Source organism: Aspergillus saccharolyticus, assembly GCF_003184585.1.
Source record: "Aspergillus saccharolyticus JOP 1030-1 unplaced genomic scaffold BP01scaffold_12, whole genome shotgun sequence".
Classification (NCBI taxonomy): domain Eukaryota; kingdom Fungi; phylum Ascomycota; class Eurotiomycetes; order Eurotiales; family Aspergillaceae; genus Aspergillus; species Aspergillus saccharolyticus.
The window spans coordinates 496,378-516,269 of record NW_020290622.1 but is presented as its reverse complement, the minus strand read 5'-3'; the positions used below and the strand labels follow the sequence as shown (position 1 = coordinate 516,269).

The 19,892-nt window shown below is 51.7% G+C and overlaps 8 protein-coding genes and 1 non-coding gene across 9 annotated transcripts; 7 read left to right on the top strand and 2 right to left on the bottom strand.

Moving 5' to 3' along the window:
- The first annotated feature begins 662 nt into the window (after nucleotides 1–662).
- On the top strand, nucleotides 663–1,900 carry BP01DRAFT_339339 (FMN-binding negative transcriptional regulator). Its single transcript, XM_025573358.1, has one exon. It carries the CDS (start codon nucleotides 905–907, stop codon nucleotides 1,727–1,729), a length of 825 nt encoding a protein of 274 aa, XP_025431990.1. The 5' UTR covers nucleotides 663–904; the 3' UTR covers nucleotides 1,730–1,900.
- A 179-nt stretch (nucleotides 1,901–2,079) lies between these two features.
- Nucleotides 2,080–2,682, top strand: BP01DRAFT_423021 (uncharacterized protein; the record flags this gene model as incomplete). The annotated part of the gene is made up of 1 exon (XM_025579604.1): nucleotides 2,080–2,682. One exon carries the CDS (start codon nucleotides 2,080–2,082, stop codon nucleotides 2,680–2,682), a length of 603 nt encoding a protein of 200 aa, XP_025431989.1.
- Nucleotides 2,683–2,836: 154 nt separating this feature from the next.
- On the bottom strand, nucleotides 2,837–4,694 carry BP01DRAFT_391347 (endochitinase 1). Its single transcript, XM_025578077.1, has 4 exons — nucleotides 4,262–4,694; nucleotides 4,150–4,213; nucleotides 4,068–4,101; nucleotides 2,837–4,012 (listed from the first exon to the last, which is right to left on the bottom strand). The coding sequence occupies exons 1-4, from the start codon at nucleotides 4,607–4,609 to the stop codon at nucleotides 2,962–2,964; spliced, it is 1,497 nt and encodes a 498-aa protein (XP_025431988.1). The 5' UTR covers nucleotides 4,610–4,694; the 3' UTR covers nucleotides 2,837–2,961.
- A 760-nt stretch (nucleotides 4,695–5,454) lies between these two features.
- Nucleotides 5,455–7,401, top strand: BP01DRAFT_356181 (glycosyltransferase family 69 protein). The gene has a single exon (XM_025574883.1). The coding sequence runs from the start codon at nucleotides 5,947–5,949 to the stop codon at nucleotides 7,276–7,278; it is 1,332 nt and encodes a 443-aa protein (XP_025431987.1). The 5' UTR covers nucleotides 5,455–5,946; the 3' UTR covers nucleotides 7,279–7,401.
- Nucleotides 7,402–9,022: 1,621 nt separating this feature from the next.
- On the top strand, nucleotides 9,023–9,475 carry BP01DRAFT_382187 (uncharacterized protein; the record flags this gene model as incomplete). The annotated part of the gene is made up of 1 exon (XM_025577354.1): nucleotides 9,023–9,475. The coding sequence occupies one exon, from the start codon at nucleotides 9,023–9,025 to the stop codon at nucleotides 9,473–9,475; it is 453 nt and encodes a 150-aa protein (XP_025431986.1).
- Nucleotides 9,476–14,204: 4,729 nt separating this feature from the next.
- BP01DRAFT_t137 lies at nucleotides 14,205–14,275 on the top strand. The gene has a single exon. It is a non-coding gene; the product is annotated as a tRNA-Gly (tRNA).
- Nucleotides 14,276–15,034: 759 nt separating this feature from the next.
- On the top strand, nucleotides 15,035–15,744 carry BP01DRAFT_365276 (sugar O-acetyltransferase; the record flags this gene model as incomplete). The annotated part of the gene is made up of 3 exons (XM_025576356.1): nucleotides 15,035–15,204; nucleotides 15,277–15,673; nucleotides 15,718–15,744. The coding sequence occupies 3 exons, from the start codon at nucleotides 15,035–15,037 to the stop codon at nucleotides 15,742–15,744; spliced, it is 594 nt and encodes a 197-aa protein (XP_025431985.1).
- Nucleotides 15,745–16,098: 354 nt separating this feature from the next.
- BP01DRAFT_382185 (uncharacterized protein) lies at nucleotides 16,099–16,977 on the bottom strand (the record flags this gene model as incomplete). Its single annotated transcript, XM_025577353.1, has 1 exon — nucleotides 16,099–16,977. One exon carries the CDS (start codon nucleotides 16,975–16,977, stop codon nucleotides 16,099–16,101), a length of 879 nt encoding a protein of 292 aa, XP_025431984.1.
- Nucleotides 16,978–17,651: 674 nt separating this feature from the next.
- BP01DRAFT_397938 (Zn(II)2Cys6 transcription factor) lies at nucleotides 17,652–19,255 on the top strand (the record flags this gene model as incomplete). Its single annotated transcript, XM_025578529.1, has 3 exons — nucleotides 17,652–18,310; nucleotides 18,351–18,397; nucleotides 18,443–19,255. Exons 1-3 carry the CDS (start codon nucleotides 17,752–17,754, stop codon nucleotides 19,253–19,255), a joined length of 1,419 nt encoding a protein of 472 aa, XP_025431983.1. The 5' UTR covers nucleotides 17,652–17,751.
- Between the last annotated feature and the right edge of the window lie 637 nt (nucleotides 19,256–19,892).

The following is a 19,892-nucleotide window of genomic DNA, read 5'->3' as shown; positions in this document are numbered from 1 at the left end:
GAAAGTGTAACAAGTTGGGCAGGGTTTGTGAGCAGACCCTGCCAAGGCATTCAAGTGACACGTTCTTTCTGCACCCAAGGAGACTCAAGGACTCTTATACTGCATAGCAATACTCTTATCCCTGATTAGTTATATGCAGTGATCCGGAGAGGATTTCCGTGCTGTGCCGTGAAAAGTGTGAAAAGAGTTGCAAGGTGGACAGACTTTGAATGGGAGCCGAGCCAGGCCAACAGACGTGGCAATCATAAGTCACCTAAGTATACTACGTAGTATTCCCTCTCTGTTCAGATCGTTGAGGTACTCATTCATCAGCCCTGAGAATCTCTTTCACTGCCATTGACCCACTCCCGATACATTCCGAAATAGGCAAATAAGTGCCGCTGAAATAAGCCCATCTTGATTGGCCTTTTACATCTCTCAGCTCAGTCACTAACCCAAGGAGGTTTAGCGTTGTGATGAAATGACTGAGTCCCTGACAGACAGCATCTATAAGATTTCTAAGTTACCGGCTAAGTTGAAAGAGTCATCCATCCATATTCTAAAAGACAAAACACCCAAGCCCCGATCCCGCTAAGTTCTCCAAAGAAGAAACACTTACGCGGAATCGGCCCCCCGCAGTGTTCTTTTTCCGCAGGCTCGGCGCACTGTGCCAATCAGACCACTTTTAAACTGACTCACAAGCCCAAGCGCATGCACGATAGGCGATAACGATTTCAGACCTAACTGTGGGGGGTACTTGCTTTGGCAACAAAAGTAGGACAGGCACAGTGGATCCAAATTACCAGCACCAGAAAATATATGACCGTGTCACTGCCACCCTGAGACCACCTTCAATGCGAAAGATCCATTGTTCTCTCTAACACCAAACTGCATCAATATACTGCCAAAGAATACAAAAAGCACAATGTATCTCCGCGCCATCCACGCGGAATCCCGCATCGCCTACCTCCACCAACTCATCCGCGACAATCCACTGGGCATCCTCACCACCGCCATTAAATCCCCATCCTACCCTCTCCTGCAGACCAGCCACATCCCTTTCGTCCTCGACGTACCGGCCGACACCGACACCAACACCGACACTGACAATGGCACAACCACAACCACAACCACAAACCTCGGCACCTTGCGCGGCCACATGGCCAAACAGAACCCGCAAGCCAAAGCCCTAATGGAAGCGCTCGCGGCCCACCAAACCCAAAGCACCGCGTCCGGCGCCCTCGAGCTCCCCGATGAAGTCCTCATCCTCTTCAACGGACCCTACCACCACTACGTCACGCCCAAGTTCTACACCGAAACGAAACCCGCCACCGGGAAGGTGGTGCCCACGTGGAACTACTCGGCCGCGCAGGTGTACGGCAAGATCCGCGTGTACTGTGATTCCAAGGCCCCCGAGACCGGGGAGTATCTGCAACGGCAGGTGGAGGACCTGTCGCGGCAGGCGGAGACACGGATCATGGGGTACACGGACCAGCCGTGGGAGGTGCGGGATGCGCCGGAGAGCTATGTGGAGTTGCTGAAGAAGAACATCATCGGGATTGAGATCCGCATTGAGCGGTTGCAAGGGAAGGTGAAGATGAGTCAGGAGATGGGGGAGGGGGATCGCGAGGGGGTGGTGAGGGGGTTTGAGGCGTTGGGGAGCGAGGTGGGAACGGGGATTGCAAGGACAGTGCGGGAGAGGGGGGAGATGAGGGAGAGGGAGAAGAAGGTGCAGAGCGGGGAGGATTGATTGTGATGATGCTGATGATGATGCTGTTTGACGGGGGGGCGAGATGGGAGATTCACGCGCTACTGTCCATGTGATTCTTCTCTTCCATCTGGTCCTGGAGACTGTAGTGCATCGTGTGCTGAGGAAATCTAAGACAGACGAGAAGAGAGATATCAACCACTGTCCCCTTCCACTCTGTTCTTCATATATACATATGTCCTCCGGAGTAGCATCCATCGCCACCGCGAAGGTTAATCGGACCCACCCACTCACCCGAGAGCCAGAGATCCTTTCCACAATTCCCGACAGACAGACACATTGACTTCAGGACCCAAGCCCCCGCCCCCCCCTCCAGAATACCAAGAACCAAAATGCCAATCTACAACTGGCGCCCCCTAACCCCAACCGACATCCCCGCCCTCATGCACGTTGCCAACACAGTCCACACAACCCTCCCCGAACGGCCCGAGGTATTCCTCGAACGCTGCAATCTTTATCCCACGGGCTGTCTGGTACTGGACGTCTCACCTTCAGCTAAACCTGCCGCTGCACATACATCCTCATCCGCACCCGCATTCGCATCCTCGCAACCTACACTCCCCTTAATTCAGGGTGGAAGTGTGGAAATCTGCGGCTACGCAATCTCCCACCCCATCCGCACCCACCAGCCGCCCCCGCTCGACACCTTGCTCGGAAACATCCCCGCAGACGCAAAGCAGTACTACATCCATGACGTTGCGATCCTGTCGGAGCACCGGGGCCGGGGCCTTGCGGCGGAGGCGGTGGGGAGGCTTCGTGCTGTTGCGGAGCGGAGTGCGTTTGCGTCGACCGGGTTGGTGGCTGTGTATGGGTCAAAGGGGTTTTGGGGACGGTTTGGGTTTGAGGAGGAGCGTGGGGAGGGGGAGGAGGAAGATTTGAAGAGGAAGGTGGAGGGGTATGGGGGGGATGCTGTTTGGCTTGTGAGGAAGGGGTGATCAGGATGAGTGGAAGGGTGGGAGGGGAGATTGAACTGGGGGGAGATGTGCAGGTGTTTTTTTTTGAGGGAAGGGGTTTTGCTTGCGTCTGGATGTGTTGGGGGGCTCAGGGCTATCGGGATGTGTACGGTGTAGGGTTTCGTATGTATTTGGTGATACTATTTTGTACAGTACGTGCTGCATTGGGCTGCTGCTCAGAGTGTGTACAATATTGGAAACAGGTCCTGTGGGATCTGATATGCCTCAAAATTCATGATATCCATAACTAGAGCCAGCCGATTACTCAAATACCCTCCGCAGATTCTCATACTGACTCATCGGATAATTCAGCGTATTCGGACTCCGATCCAGATCCCCCGTGCGCATCAAAGCATTGACTGTCGTGCGGATCAGACTCCGCTCATGGCCCACAGGATGGTCACCGCTCAGCTCCCACCACATGGCGCCGCCCAGACCCCTGCGCTTGATGTACTCGACCTTCATGTCCGCCACCTGTGGCGTATCGTAGCTGATCACCTTCCGGTCGCCGGGATGATGACTCCAGCTCGCCAGCAGGTTGCTGTCCACAAACTCCTGATGGCCCGCGGGCGGGAGTGCCTTGTAGTCCCACACCCCGTTCTCCCAGGACCCCTCGCCGACGCCCTGGAACGGCCGCCCCGGCCCGTCGGTGTTCTCAAACGCGCGTCCGTACAGCGGCATCCCAAAGATGAGCTTGCTGGGGTGCACCCCCTGCGAGGTGTACGCGTGCACGGCGCGGTCCGCGCTGAATGGGGTGAGTTGCTCATACCCCGGTGGCGCGGGGAAGACGTTGGCCATGTGGCCCGCGTGCTGATCCCAGCTACCAGCAAAGTCGTAGCACATCAGGTTCCAGAAGTCGAGGTAGGGGTCCATGTCGCGGATGTGCAATTTGGACAAATGGGTGGGGCCGCAGGGGGCGGCGATAGTCAGTAGAAGGCGCGCTGGGAGGCGGAGGTGCGCCGCATAGCGGTCAAGCTCGCGCCGGGTCTCTTGTAGGAGGAGCACAAAGTTGGCGGCCTGTTGCGGGTCCGCAGGGTACTCCCAGTCGATGTCGATGCCGTCAAATCCCAAATCAGCGAGGAGGTGCACGGCGCTGCGGGCGAAGGTCTGACGGCCTTCGGCGGTAGAGGCCGGTTGAGCGAAGTTGGCGCTATAAGTCCAGCCGCCGATTGATAACAGGGTCTTGAGGTGTCGGTGTCGCTTCTTGAGGAGGAAGAGCTGTTTAATGCAGCCGTAGGCGTTGGTGTTTGGTTCGTCCCAAGAGTCGCTGGGGTAGTGTTTCTCAAGGTCGGAGTAGGTGTCTGTTAGGAAACTAGAAGGGACAAGAGTTAGATTCCAAGAACCATTAAGAAGAATGCGTAGCGTACACTTCGCCGGTGTTTCGGATATTGGCGAAGGAATCTGGTGTCAATTAGCTGGTGATTTCTTCCGCGAGGGTAGAGGCCATACATAGGATATGTGTAATGTACTCTGCTGGGATGTCCTGGGGTTGGTAGTTCCGACCATACACACCCTATAGACAGTCAGCTATATTCAAAAATCTGTGCATTGCAGAACATACCCAGTTGGTGAAATATGCAACTGTCTTGTAGGCAGGCCCATGGGCAACGCCGGGAGCCGGTGGCGGAGCCACCATCTGTGGAGGAACCGGAGGGGCAGCACGTGCGATATTATAGCTGGGTGCGGGTGCTGCGGAGTTATTCAGATCTCGAGAAGCCAGATCTGCGGTCTGCATTTGCGGGTCGGCTCTGGGAGCTTGACCCGATGGAATCTGCAGCTCCTGGCCTGGATAGATGAGATCCGGATTGGTGAGCTGCGGGTTGGCTGCTTTGAGGGCATCCAGAGTGACGCCATGGTCTTGAGCAATCTTCCACAGGGAGTCTCCGCTGACAATTGTATATGTAGGCATCCTGAAGTTGTTTTGATATTTTGCTTAGAGGTGTTGGATAGTTGGTTGGAGGAGGGAAAGGCCGAGAATGACGATGAGGCGGTTGAAGATACGGCGGTTCAGGCACCAACTGCAGTCAACCTTAATTCTTTATTTATCGAGGCGTTTAGCCCGACGTGGCTTAGCAGTGTCCCACCTGCCTGTTACGGATTAGGGGGCTGTTGGTGCCTCAGGCCGGAGACAACCATGGCTGAAGGATTGCATCCACCTCCAGTGCCACTTAAGTAGCCCTGTCGGTAAGTCGCCGTTACCAATCATGATTACCTCGCCCGAAGAAAGCTGAGCCGGGCTTCACAGTTGCAAGCAACCGTCCTATTTGGTGATAAGTGCCACTCGGTGCTTGGACATGTTGTAGCCTAAGAGTATGACAGCCCACGGTCAAAAGTCTCATTGCCTCTGTGCCTTGCATATAAGCAGCCGAGTGCTACGACACTGTCATACTCAGTAGTTACGAACAGTCTCTGCTCCTGGCCCCTGGCCCCCACATACTGTCGAAAAGTGGCCTCTGATTGGATAACTTGGGGTTGGTAGTGGGCGTGTAGCTGTGTAATTTGGAGCTAGTTGCATTTTTAAGGATGACGGACGGACCGAGAGCCCGAGTTCGAGTTGCCTTACAATGACATTGTGGTGGTGGCTGGCTACTTACAAGCCTTCAATCAAGCAAGGAGTTCAGCCCGCCCGAGAAACCGAGAGATCCGATGATCCATCGTCTAATCCTGATTCGGCCATCACGTGGCGCCGCCATCCGTCCGAAAGTTCTTCTGACAGTTTCAGAGTTTGAGATTGAGCAATGTGAATTTCCACTTTCTCGGCCAGATACTGGACAATTCACTCTGGAGTAGAGACTTAATTTCCTTTCCTCCCCCCTGATGATGACGCCCCCATCACCTCATCTTGTTTGGCTCCAGATAGTGTCGCTGATCGTGATGCGATGATTGGTCTTTGTCTGCAAGTTAGGCAGCTGCGCGAATCAGGAATGGCAAAAGGCCCACGCGTACCATCAACTTTGGGTTCCACCACTAACTTCAATCTAAGGCTGATGACTGCGCCATGAGGAACTGGGAAAGAGATCCTGATCCCCACGGTAGTCAGTAACCCAGTCGGTTCGGGTTTTTTCTCCCCTCCTCTGTCCACTTCGCTTCTTTCTCTGTGTCTCATTTAACTCATTGATCTTATTATTATCCCCGCCCCTCGCCTCCCCACCATGCAAATCTTCTTCTTCTTTCGCATGGCTTGATCTTCGCCACTGTTCATACCTCCCATCCCCCATCTAATCTATATGCATCCTGCCAGCTGAGATGAACCTCCACCAGGTGCAATGGCACCTTGCTCGAGCGGCCATGCTGATGGCTGCTCTGTGTCTCGTCTTCTACCTCTTCGCAAACCGAAATAGCCTCTCTACCGTCAATGAGGGCCAGATGGTCAACGATGTCGAAGCTGTTGTTCCCGCCCTCTCCGCCTGCGACGATTTCGACCCCGCCAGCGTATCGATTGACCTCCACGGACGACTAAACGCCAAAGCTCCAATCAATGGCAGCGCCGTCGATGATTTTGTCTGCTCCATAGTAAAGCATGATATGAAACAGACCGTCCATCTCGACTGCCCGCTCAATATCAGCTCTCGTTATAACAGTCTGCGCGTGCAGCCGAGCTGGGGCAACACCAAACCAAAAGTCAAATACTTCTTCGCTCTGGACCTACACCAAGCCGCCCACATCCTCATGCCCCTGATGGGTGCCATCTTGGATACCATGCGGTTCATTGGTCCTCAGTATTGTGCTCTCTCCATCGTCGAAGGCCGGTCCACCGACGGCACGTACGACATTCTCCTTGCATTGGAACGTGAGCTCGCCGCTATGGGTGTGCGATACTTTCTGGCAACAAATGATCTGAATCCCAAGGCAGAGGGGGAGGATCGCATCAAGGATCTGGCGATTCTGCGCAATCAGGCCATCGCTCCGCTGGTCACCGCCGGAACCGGCAAGTTCAGCCCGTACGCCGCCGATGCGCTGATCGTCTTCGTCAATGATATCGTTCTGTGCACGGAAGATCTGCTCGAGCTCGTCTACCAGCATCAGCAGCAAGATGCGCAGATGACTTGCGCATTCGACTGGAATGCGGGAGGGGGCTCCTTCTATGATTCCTGGGTGTCCCGGTCCATGTCTGGCAACCTCTTTTTCGAGATCACCCATGATGCCCGGTATTGGATTGGTAAGGATATGTTCTTCGACGACTCATTCAGCGCGGAACGCTACGGGCGAGGTCTTCCCGTGCAGGTTTACTCGTGCTGGGGCGGTATGGTGACCCTCAACGCGGCGCCATTTGTGCAGAAATCAATCACATTCCGCAACTCGGAACCCGGCGAATGCTATATGGGTGAGCCAATGACGCTGGCCAAGGATCTCTGGAAGGCGGGTTTGGGCAAGATCCTGGCCGTATCCAGCATCAATGTCGCGTACGAATACAAGTCGACGCGAGAAGCAAAGGAGACATATAAATACGTGCACCAAATCATTCGAAGGGAGAAATATAAGACCGGGCCCGAATTGGTCGAGTGGCAGGCAAAGCCGCCGCCGAGGGTCAAATGCATGCCGTGGTTCAACAACCAATATTGGGTGGACCCGATGTAAATACTATCTGTGATACCAAGCATATATTCTTTTTTTGTTTATCTTCTGTCTCTTTTATGGCCTTTGTCGCGGGTTGCTGCTGGTACAATGACGAACTTTGTGACTAGTACCTTGCACTACATCATATTTTATATTTACCTAATTTGATTGACACCTCGATCGATTATCCGCCTGCAATCGAACAATGGAAGTCCTAGCACTATGAGCATACGAGGGATGAGTGATTTAAACAGAAACCAATCCAACGCCACATCGAAAGATAGACTTCCAGTTTGCATCGGGGAAAACATCTAGGATGGCACCTATCGGCCACGAGTTGACGCGTACGTACTATCCAGACACCCCCTAGCCATGTTTTGGGGACAGCTTTTTCGGCACTGCCGTTCTCTACATTTGCCATGATTACCTGTCATTTACTTACTACCTAGCTTGCGGGGTAGAGCGTCATGACAGCCTTAAACAGCCACTTGGAAAAAGTGTAATGCAATTCACTAGTCCTCGTACTCGCCCTTCTTCCGAGGGTTACCAATGAAGACCTACAACAAGAATTCCATTCACCATACCATATATCGAAAAAAAGGATAGAAATGTGAATATCTTCTATACCTTCAATCATTCATCCCCGTATACAAAGTATACTTCCCCCTTATTCAAGGCCTGCACCATATTCTCGCTCTACGGTCCTAACTGTTCACCATCTCATTCGGACAAACTCATTCACGGCTTCCTCTCTGACCGAGCTTCTTCGCCCACCTGTTTCCCCTTTCACCTTTCCTACTCTCCCTTCTATCATCCATCCTCTCATCAACCAAGGCTTCTACCTTTACCCCCCCTTCCACCCTCTAGTCATTCTTTTTCTCCTTCAACTTACCTGGTATCCCCAACAGAGTATCAATCAGCTACAGAACGTTGGTCAAGACTCATGAGCCCTATCGTTATATCTTGCTTGAGCAGCTACTCACAGCTGAATAGGTATGTTATTCCCGAAATGTCTGTGGCGGATGGACTGTCAATACCAGTCACCGATTCGACGTTTGGAGGATAAAAATATCAAGCTCGAGCCGAAGAAAGCATTCATAGTCTTTTGGTCAGTGCCGTTGCTAAGCCAAAGAGTCGAGGGACTAGGCTTAAGCACCCCAGCGGACAAGTTCGAGACACTGCGTGCACTTGAATTGCTGAACAACGGAGTTTCGACATGAGAGCGCTACTTAGGTGGGTAATTTCAGGCCCTTACTATGGGAGCTTTACTGATTCTTGCTATTCACCTCGGCTCCCTTCGACAGATTACATTCTTACTGATCGATGTGCGTTGACCTATATCAGGAAGCCAGTTATGAACACTTGGAAGAGCTTAATACAGTGTCTGAGGAACGTCATCGACTCCTTGCGGAACTCAGTCAAATACTCGATGAACCTGTCTTGCGCTTGTGGTGGGCGGTACTCCTGTCCTGCGATGTGGAGAAACTCAGGGAGTCGGTGAAGAGGGTGATAAAACTCGGTGTCACTAGCTGGAAAGTCTCAACCGAGGCGACGATGAAGCGGACGGAGGTCATGTTGAAGCAGTGGGGGGCAGCTCTATCGTCCTGCACGTCTTCCACGGCGGAGGACGTCACTCGAGCCCGCTTCATGTCTTGGATTCACCCTCCGTTCGCTTACCAGTGGGGCTGCGTGGGAGATTGAAAAGAAGAATCTTCTTGCCCGTTTCATTGAGTGTAAGGGTCTGTTTTGGATGTTCTGAGATAATATGCATGCAAATACGCCCAGGAAAGAAGTCAAAGAGATCCTTGAGTGGAGCCATGGATTGAGAAGCCAAGACACTCTTGGAGACCTTGGAAATGAACCAAAGTCAGCCCGCGTGCAGGCTGGACACATCAAGAGAATCGTTCCTGCGCCGGGCGTGGGTGCGTCTGATGCTGTTTCGCAGGCGGGCCCTGCTCGCTCGTTGAGTCTCCCGGTTGGTGCGTTCGTTGCGCCGCAGGCCATCGTGGCCACCGATGCAGGGCCTTCGGTCGGAAAACATGACAAGCCGATGAGGTTTCTTCAGCTGCGCAAGTGCGAAGAGCTCCTAGAGGTGGATTGTCCAAGCTACCGCTACCCGACCGATGCCGTGCGCAAGACAAAAATGGCTATCGTAGAGATCAAAACAAACTCGCGGTGCGGAAGGGCAGATCTTGCGTACATGACGCAGCGAGCATAACGGCGAGGTGCCCCGATATAATCGGCAATAAGTGCAGCAGTGTGGGGGACGAGAGGGGGCCTAAACTAGACACGTCAAGCGAGGCCTCTTCTATAGCCGTCAGTTCGAGGCCAAGAAACCTTTGCATGCTTCGACTGTGCACAGTGCCCCATTTAATATGTATCGAAGAGATATTACCGAAATCTGCCGGGGAATCAGCTGGTGAAGCTCAATTGGCTCCCGAGCTGAAGACTATACCTTCTAGTATCAAGGATAAGTAGGCTCCTTATGACTACTGCAGGTAAACTTCTTGATGCTTATCTCATTGAGATGGTTAAGTTTGAGGAAATTGAGACTGACTGTAAATGGAAGCGACCCTACTGCATGCGAAATCTCGAAGCGGCGTTGCACTACAGCACGAGCTTTTGCTGTTAACGGTGATAATAAGCACAAAAGACGATAGGATACAGCTATGTGGGTGCCTCGCGGCGATACTCGGCATATGCTCAGGCCAACTGTTAGACCCTACGGACGATGATTGGTTTCAAGATAGACGGGCCATCTTCAATGCAAAAAAAGCGTACGCATCCTATACGTTGTCAATGGGACCAGCTACATTCAATATGCGTCTAAACGAGAACACCAGTCAAAGCAGACGATGACGTTCCTAGACTTCTGCCTGTTGCGAATTGCTGTCGGTTACCTGGGATGACCGATGGATTCACAGCCAGATGCTGAGAGACAAATGTAACAAAGTGAAGTCGAAGTAAGTAGCCCACTATCTATGAAAGCTTTGAAGATCAAAACTGACTAAATGAAAAGTTGTTCGAATGCCATCTATGCGAAGAGCTCGGTCATGTCAAAGCTCATTGCAAGGATCTCCATCGCCCAGGAGCGTGCTGCGTTTGTATGTACTCCTTCTCTTTTGCCTCAAAGATTCTTCAAGTAGTAATATCTCTTATCAGCTCGTTGCAGTGAGTATAAATCATCCTTTACACCAAACCGAGGCTGACTATAGAAGGTTCAAAACCTCCCGCCGCCCGTCCTGCCTCGCCCCATGGGCCCCAGTCGACAAACGAAAACGCGGATCTGAAAGACGAACTCAGGCTTCTAAAGACAATACACAACTACCGAAGCTCAACAAACTGAATAAGAACTTGACAGAGCAATTATACTCTCGCAGTTCGGGCCGTTGCTCAATCTTTTATCGTTTCAACTTATTCTCACACGGCTTGCATTGAATTCCTACCTGAACACGCAGGAATCTCTATAGACGTGAATGCTTGCACATGAAGCGACAAGCAATAGGGTTTCTTTCTCTCTGATGTCCCCGCCAGGCAACGATCGCCTGATCCCATACAGGAGCAGTCGGTGACAGACCTGGCCAGTTTTGGCATGCTGACATATAGGTTCCGAGAACTCCTGATAGAGCTTCATGTTTCGCCTCAGTTTGGCATTCTAGCGAGGTGCCGGAAATTCCTCTGACGGTGGGTTGTGCAGCAGATTGAAGGTATGCTGGTTGTCACCCGCCTTGAGACTTCGCGCTCGACTCGACAATTCTTAAGCCAATTCAGTACATCAGCACTATCTGAGAGCAACCTATACTCAGAGATCATGGCTCTCAGCTTATTTGGGTCGCGACTCACTAGGAGCCTTGATTACAGCCCTACAAACAATAAGATCATCTATAAAACCAGGGGTAGTACAGTCATCATGGAAGATGAAGGGACCTGGATAAGAAGTCCTTGTCGAGATGGATAAAACTGGTAACAGAATTGAGGGGCTAGCGAGGGTGTCTTTGGCATCAAACCCCTGCAGTTGCTGCTACCGATCTGCACGATGACCCTGGAGGCTGCACCGGGAAATGAGACGACCTTTACTGTCGCGCTCCTAGTAGCATTCACCTGGTATCGTCCTCAAGAAATGTCTACCAAACCGCTTAAAAGCGGACTAGGAACGCCTGGATTTAAACTGGCCTCCTCGGAGCCAGTCTAGAGATTTTTATTGTTTCTTGTATGGAGGGGAAAATGGTGGTCTCATCAGAAGCCTACGCTATCCGCTATCACAATAAATCTCAACCTACATGAATCCATCTTGGCTGGATTATGGAGACAGAATTGGGCGGCATTCCATAGTGACGATTGCTGCACATATTGTGTCAGCAACGATTATGAATGCTGGGTCTACACCGACTTAACGACAACAACCCGAGCACTTCGGGCACAATGTTGACTGAATGATCGATCTGCTATTCTGATGTTCATGGAGCAGTGAATTCATATCAGCTTGTCCGCCCCCAGCTTTCCCATACTTCGGATATCCCCTGCTAGCAGCATCACTAAGTCAGTCCCAATGATATAGCGACCTTGCAGTGCGCCTGTTGGCGGAACGGCATCAAGAGCAGGGAGGGACTGGTGGGGGTTTTTGAGAGTTCTGGGATCGACAGTGAGCTATGCACACACATTGTCTTTCTGACACAATGGTGCTTCTTGCCTTATTTATCACAGGCATCTGCCTTGAAGCTTGTGCTTACCAGGTACTTGAAGTCAACGCCCATCGTCAAGATGCCAGATGTGGTGGACCGGTGAGTTTCTTCCAGGTCAGCCTGGCGTACTTAGCCCTGGCATCGGGATTTCCAGCCTCTGAACTCATTCACTAAGCTGGACGTGACTGTCTTCTTGCCTTTGCCGTACACTGCATAGCGCCTTCAAGATGAAGAATGATGAAGAATGATTGTCTAGGCTAAATCTACCATCCATTACCTGCTAAATCAGCTTGACTTGGACTTCTGCCTCCTCCTGGTCCAACTTATGTACCTCATTCACGAGCTTTCTAATGGCAAGCAGTCTGATTCACCCTACCTCTTGCCAAAAATTCTGGATATCTAAATAAGTTCTACGCTTATGAAAGGAGCATCTATCACAGCTTGAATTAGTGAGCTGACAAGCAAGTCCTTGAAAATCGGGCAGCTCATTGCTTTCGTGCTCTGCTTGGTCTGCTATCACACGGGAGCAGTGTCTTCTATTTCGCACAATCAGACTGGCACCGCGGCGTGGATACAATCCCCAGGAGAGGAATTGCATGTCCCAGAAACTTTGCAAGAGGCAGGGTTTGATGCAGAGAGGATTTACAGTGGACACACTGTAAAAGAATGAGCAGAAATTAATGCACGGTTTAAGCCTCCTGCCAGTTCCACAAGGGAGGGAGGGGGCTCAAAGAAACGTACCCTATAACACCCCACATTGAGGTCCATCTCGACGCGATATTCAAGCTGGATGTTGCGGTACTTTCCTGCAACGAGTTCTGGTTGCTTTAAACACCACTATAAGTACACGGCTCTATCCTGTCTATCCTGAGAGTGGTTGCTGGTTCGAGTACCAGACCAAAGCACTTACTTCATCAGATCACAGACTGAAAAAGATTCAAACTGCGTTACGGGAGTGTCACCTGACTGCGTTCGTATGGGGTTCTTCTTTCCCTGGATCCTCCTGGGGATCCTCTTAGAAAGAATCAACATCTTCAATGGCATTCATGATTCATATTTCCCTACGGAATAACCCGTAGATGATAGGGAGTCAACCATGACCAGTTTCCTAAGCTCGATTAATCGAAGCGAATCCCACTTCATTATCGTTGCGAACTATGCCCAGACAGACGTACTTCACCCTATTCTCCGTTCTGAGGGTATTTTTGAAGAAGCGACGGGCCGCACGTTATATACAAGAGAGACTTGGTGGTTTCCCGGATGAGAATCCTCATGTACCAACCAGTGGACTCGTCAGGCTTGTGGCGTGCCCCTATTGAACCATTATATACCTTTGCTCAGGGGCTTGGATAACTCTGTTCTAAGTGCGATAGCGCATCAAAACCCCGGTGTATAGGGTATGGATACTCTTCTTCCCGCGTCTTACTTTCCCCGCATTGGCATGTTGAGAAATACGGCGCTGGCGGAGGAGCTGGAAGGGCGCGCAAGCGCACTCGCGCTGCAACGCTGCGGCTGGCAGTTTACCTGCGCAAGGAGGAGGAGAAGGAGACACCCAGGGGAAAGAAGGGGGGGTAAGAGTGCCCCGATGGAAACTTCGTGATCAGGATTTATCTCCCGGGAATAAGGCAAATCAAGCTTTGCAGCTGGAGCCGTCAACTGATAGCACTTAGTGCTGAATTGTGCGCCTTGCTCGATCCTTTTGATGTCTACTTACAGCATTTCAGAAAAGGTACAAGCTGAATAGATTTAGTCGCTCGGAAAGCTGTTTCTCAACGACTTGAGTCTTTTATATGACCTGGTGTGACGGTGCTTTGTAGGTTTGTAGAATAAGATAATTCCGGCAAAACTGAGTAGCAAGCTACAGTGTAGTAACTAGTATCGATTACAGCGTATTTGTGACGTGTCTCTGTGAAGACAAGGATTGAGTTGCACGCTTGCGGATGTCGACTCCCGATTAACCAGAGGGTAGATTAGTAGGTGATTGGTTGTCGGGACTCCTGAAAGAACCGGATATGCTACCATTGAGTAGTGGCATCGAGAAATGCTTCTGGTGACTAAGAGTCTTGTACTTAATTGCTTCTTCTGTGCTCGGCATCCTAGCTACGTATATATATATCCCAGCAGTCCCCTGAACGGGAAGACACAAACAGAACAGGAACCAAGGGAGATGAAGTGGCCCGGGGCCTGGGGCAACAATGAGGAAGGGTCGGAATGCTTTAGCTCATGATTAATAGAACACAAGAAAAACACTTAGCACATCAACCAGCATCATTGGTCTAGTGGTAGAATTCATCGTTGCCATCGATGAGGCCCGTGTTCGATTCACGGATGATGCACTTCTTTCTTTTGCTTTTTGTCCTTTCGCAATCACTAGCAGTTTTGTCACTGCTATTTGTCTCCCGATTCTATTTGTCATATTCTTGTGCTTCTTCCGTCTCTCACGGCTTCACCAGTCATACAAGGCTGCTGTTAATAATATCTCATCGCCCGTTATTCTTCGCCGTGCAGATCATACACATAAGTCACTCTGTGGCCATCCACATCTCCCCGACAAATCCACAAATTGATTGACCAGTCGGCTGATCCACAAGCTCAAGTGGCCTCAGGGCATCAAGCCCGGTGTCGCCGAGATCGTAGGCAACTCCTCCATCTGCCCGGCCGGATACCCCAGCACGCCACTGTCCGGCTCTACATCTTTCCTCGTACCTGACCGTCGATCAGCAAGGCAGAGCAGCCACGGAATATATGCAACGCAAACCTGATTGTAATCTGCTCCGGCCTTTGTACTCCGGCATTTCCCACCTGTTCTATAGTTTTCGACTGTATACAGTATACATCCAAGCTAAACCACTGATCAACCCTTTATCTTCACGCCTCAAACTAGAGGAAAGATGCTCTGCTTATCGGCAGCGATAAGCGCGGCACTTCATGGGATCGATCTGGCTAGCGCCAAAGACTAAGAAGTGGGGCACCACGCGGTCGGACCACGTAACTTAGTTATACTTCAAACTTACGGAGACATACTTATATAAACCCAACCCTCCCCTAAGATTCTGACAGCACGACATAAACACACCCTTCTAACACCGTCAACAATGGACACGCCCGAGTACGCAACTGAAAAAACCAAAATGCTGCGCGGCGAGATGTACCGCGCCTTCACACCAGGACTCATGGCCGCACGCCACCGCTGCAAAGTCGCCGTGCACGCCTTCAACAACGCCGGGATTGTGCCTCGACGACGACAGGTCGAACTCTGGAGAGCGTAGGCTTGAAACCCTCCCTGCCCCTTTTTCTTGCCTAGTAGCACTCTAGAAACGACATTGAATGTACGCAGGATCATCCAAGACCCCCGTCCCCTGCCCCCGCCCGCTTCCTCCCCGGAAGGAGACGAAGCGCTCTTCGAGCACGACCCCTGGGTCGAGGATCCCATCCGCGTGGACTATGGGTTCAATGTGCAGGTGGGCGCGGGCACGTTTATCAATTCCAATTGCACGATCATCGATACATGTCGCGTGGTGATCGGCGAGCGGTGTCTGTTCGGGCCGAATGTGAGTCTGTATAGCGGCGTGCATCCGCTGGATGCGGAGGTGCGGAATGGTACGGCTGGGCCGGAGTATGGGAAGGAGATTCACATCGGTGATGATTGTTGGTTGGCGGGCGATGTTAAGGTTCTTGCTGGGGTCACTATTGGGAAGGGCTCGACGGTGGGGGCTGGGAGTGTCGTTACTAGAGTGAGTTTTTTTTGCCTTTCGTTTCTTTTTTTTTTTCTGTTCAGAAAAAGGGGTGGGGGGCTGTGAGCTGACAAGGGCTGTGCAGGATGTTCCGCCTTTTTGTGTGGTGGTGGGGAATCCGGCGAGGGTGTTGAAGTATTTGAAGGGGAGTCCGCATTATCAGGAGGAAGGGAAATCTGCATGATGGTTTTGATTTCACATGGAGAGCGCAAGAGCACTACGGTTCAGAAATAGAGTGAGTGTGAAGATCTGCACAGGTAGCAAGAAATAGTACATGAAGGATGTACAGGTCTGATCGCGCATTATCAACAGGAGAAAACGAAATAAAATAGGTAGAACGTAGTGCTCATTTAGAAAATACTTCCACTATGATGGGAATCGTCCAATGTGCTCTGTTCAGCGTTGAGAAAGGTTGACGGCTGCCATCAAAACTGCACGAGGAAATCCGGAGGCACTGGTGCGAAGGACCATCGACTGGGGGTTGGATTCACCACAGGCCCTTGGCGGATTTCAAGTCGATCTGAATTCGGGTCAGGGGTGCACGTCCACTGCGGCTCCAGCTGCTGCAAGCACACGATACGATACGGCAAATCCTGAAATTTGTCATTATAGACGATCGCGTAGTCATTGTAGCAGGCAACCCACTGCTCGACCCCCACGACAACGGCCCGCGGATAACGCCCAATATGCATCACATGCTCGAAGTAGTGAGCCTTCAGCTCCTCGCGATGGATATGGATCTGTCCTTTCTGAGGGAAGACGACACCAAAGAACAAGGAGCTCAGATTAGACAGGCCGCCAATTCGGGTATAGCTGCTGGGAGATAGCATCCAGGTTTTGTATCGTTTCGCAACCGCACCCCCGCAGAGCACGTACCAGCCCTTGAACACCGGATAGGACTCGAGACCGTGCGCGACACCCACGAAGGTCTCGCCCATGGGGACGCGGTTGGCCCGGATGGCCCCGTCCCCCTGGAACTCACTCCAGTATCGGGTAGTGCGTTCGTTCCTGCTCATATATCTGAAAACCTGGTACATCCAGGCATCGGAGAGCCGGACCCCTTCCGGAGGCCAGCCGTGCTTAAGAGGGTCCCACACTCCCCGCACCAAGGGCCAGTGTCGGTAAGGCTTATCGGTGAAGATCTGGCCCTGGGGCTTCTCGGGTTTTGGCGGGGGCGGGTCGCCCAATGTCCAGAATGAGGTGGGCTCGTGATAATCGTCAAGGAGTTCCATGCATCTGTAACGCAAATGTTCCAGGTCTTCATAGTACTCTCGGGACGCCTCAACCACACGGCTGCCGTTCATTTTGACTCGGTGAGGTATTGGGATGTAACTCGAGGTGAATCAATGGTATATTGCTAGCGAAAGTGATTAGACTTGGACTGGGGATGTGTGGATGTATAGTTATGGACTAACTGGTGTTTCAATCAAGAAAGTGCGCAATGGACAGAGGCGTCACGCGAAGATAACGAATTCCAATATGGCCAGAACTCCGATGAGAAAGATTTGAGAAGGATGAAGATAGGAGTTGGTGTTGAATTGGAAGACCAATACTTCATGAAGACTCGATAGGAATCAGAAGATTGCTGGCTCTGTTGTGCTTATATGCAGCAGGAGAGGCTTTTTTGAAGTTGGATTCACCACATCAGGAATCCGAAGTGAATGTAGGGTTAAGTGGAGTGCGGGACTTCACTGCGTGAACATCATTACATGAATATAGCTATGCCACCCATGGCTTATACATAATTGAATCGTCTTGTGATAGGAAGGATCTCCAGAAGAAGATATCTAACTATTAATGCAAAAAATGATCTTCGCATGCGGTGTTCTGTGATAATTATTATTACAATCACCACAAGCTGCATTACGTGTGTTACATAAGCGCACAAGCCTCTAAGTTGGTCAAGTTACCAGCATAAAACCCCACATAGAAAGTCCTTAGATTCATCCTTATTTCTCCTGATCAACACAGCTCCACACAACAGCTATACAATCACCTTGTCAGCTTGACTGCACCTTTTATAAGACGAAAATCTAAGTTGTGAGCTGTTTGTGTATTATAGCTCCCTCAATATCGTTATGGAGTCCGACACGTTGCCTCAACAGCGGAAGAAGCCATATCAGCGATCCACCACCGGTTGTATTATGTGCCGCACCCGAAAGAAGAAATGCGACGAACAGCATCCCATTTGCATAGGCTGCCAGCGCAATAAGTTGATTTGTGAATGGCCTTCTGTGGAGAGACCTCAGCGCAAACCACGTCGTCCGCAGCACCACCACTTGACGCACACGGGCTATGCACTCCCCCCTCATATTGAGGCGATGATCACCGTCTTTGCTGTACCTGATGCAGACATGGCCAGTCGTCTCCTGTCGCACTTTACCGACTACAGCCCGCGATGGCTCTCCACCCGCACAGGACGCCGCCGGTCGGCGTTCTTGGATCATCTCATTCCAGCCGCGATGGACAGTCCGCTCATCCTGAAATGCATGCTGACCGTAGCAGCCGCGGATCTGGTCAAGTACGATCCTTTCAATGTGAGACTAAAGGGAGCTACGGTGGAGTACTGCGGCGAAGCACTGACGAGCCTTCGCGAAGCCATCGCCAACGAAGAGAGATCGGGGGCCGGCCTCTCAGGTAGGATGAGTCGGCCCCCCTACCGTGATTCTGCTAATAGGCGCAGACTATACCCTGTTAGCTATATTATTGATATGTCTCCACGAGGTAAGTTCATTTATGCCTGTCGTGGACAGAGACTAACACTTACAGGTTCAAAATTTTACTCATGTGCAACGGCTACTGCCTCATCTGAACGCTGCTGCTACCCTCTTCTCGCAGAGGGGAGAGGAGGCGCCACCCAACTCGGAGCTCCGGCAGTACATGTCTGAGATATTCTGCTATTTTTTCGCCCTCACGACATTCACCCACGGCTCCCACCTCGCCGTTCACCGCGGCTCATCGATCCTTGAATCATATCTGACCTTCCCTGGCGGCACAGGCGCAATTTTGGGCAGTGCCCAGCAGATCTTCCTCATCATCTTCCGGGCGTCCCGCCTCATTCAACAAGCCAAAAAAGCCGGCGTACCACTTGACACGACTATTAAAACCAAGCTCACAGCAATGGAGCGACAACTCCACGCCCTTCAGAGCACCACGCTACCTCCGTTCAGCACGGGCTACACCAACATGGAAGAACACGGCGACGCCATCATGTCCGAGCTCTACAGACTCGCATGTGTTTTGTACCTCAAACGAACGATTGATCCTGCCCTCGATGTCAGGTCCAACGCAATCCAAGCTCTTGTGACCGACTTCATTCGATTGTTGGAACTGCTCCCGCCGCACCACCCCGTGAACTGTATCTTGTGTTGGCCGCTGGTAGTCGCCGGTCTGTGTACGACGCTGCATGCGCACCAGCGGGTGATCACGACGCGGCTGGGACAGATCTACGGGGTGTGGACGTCGGAGCTGGTGACGATGAGTATGGAGCTTTTGCGACAGATGAATGGTCCGGCATCGGAGGGTCGGAGCATAGCTGCGTATGGGATGCATGATTTGCAGTTTCCAATGGTTCTTCTGTAGTCATGGCACCTGGAGAAAGAGATATGCTCACGAGCCACAAAGGATGATACAGCGAAAGAGATGCAGATATTGATTACTACCTATTACTACCTAGGGACAAAGACATAACAGGGACTTCCCTCAGCCCAACCAAAACTTATATACTCATAAACAATGATAGCTACTTTCATAGACAAATTATATAAGGCCGTCGCAATAGACCGCCAACTGAGTTCTCGAAGATCCCCACAACAACAACTCATTGCAGAGTTTGAGTCAAACCTCGACCAGAGAACCACATTGAGCGACAGCAACATCAAACCACACCAGACCCTCTACACCCCAAGCCGGGGTTCCCCCATGATCCCATCCACAATTCGCTACCAGCTCCGAGTGCCTGGAGATGGCAGTGCCGTCACCAGGCTCCGCCAACCTTCAGCGGGACCAGCAGCCTCCCACATCTCCACACCAAGCTGGACCGGCGACAGCTTGTGCTCCAGTGTGACCAACCCTGTCTCTTCTCCTGTCTCTCCCACTGCCTCTCCCACTGCCTCTCCCTCTGCCTCTCCCTCTGTCTCTCCCTCTGTCTCTCCCTCTGTCTCTCCCTCTGTCTCTCCCTCTGTCTCTCCCTCTGTCTCTCCCTCTGTCTCTCCCTCTG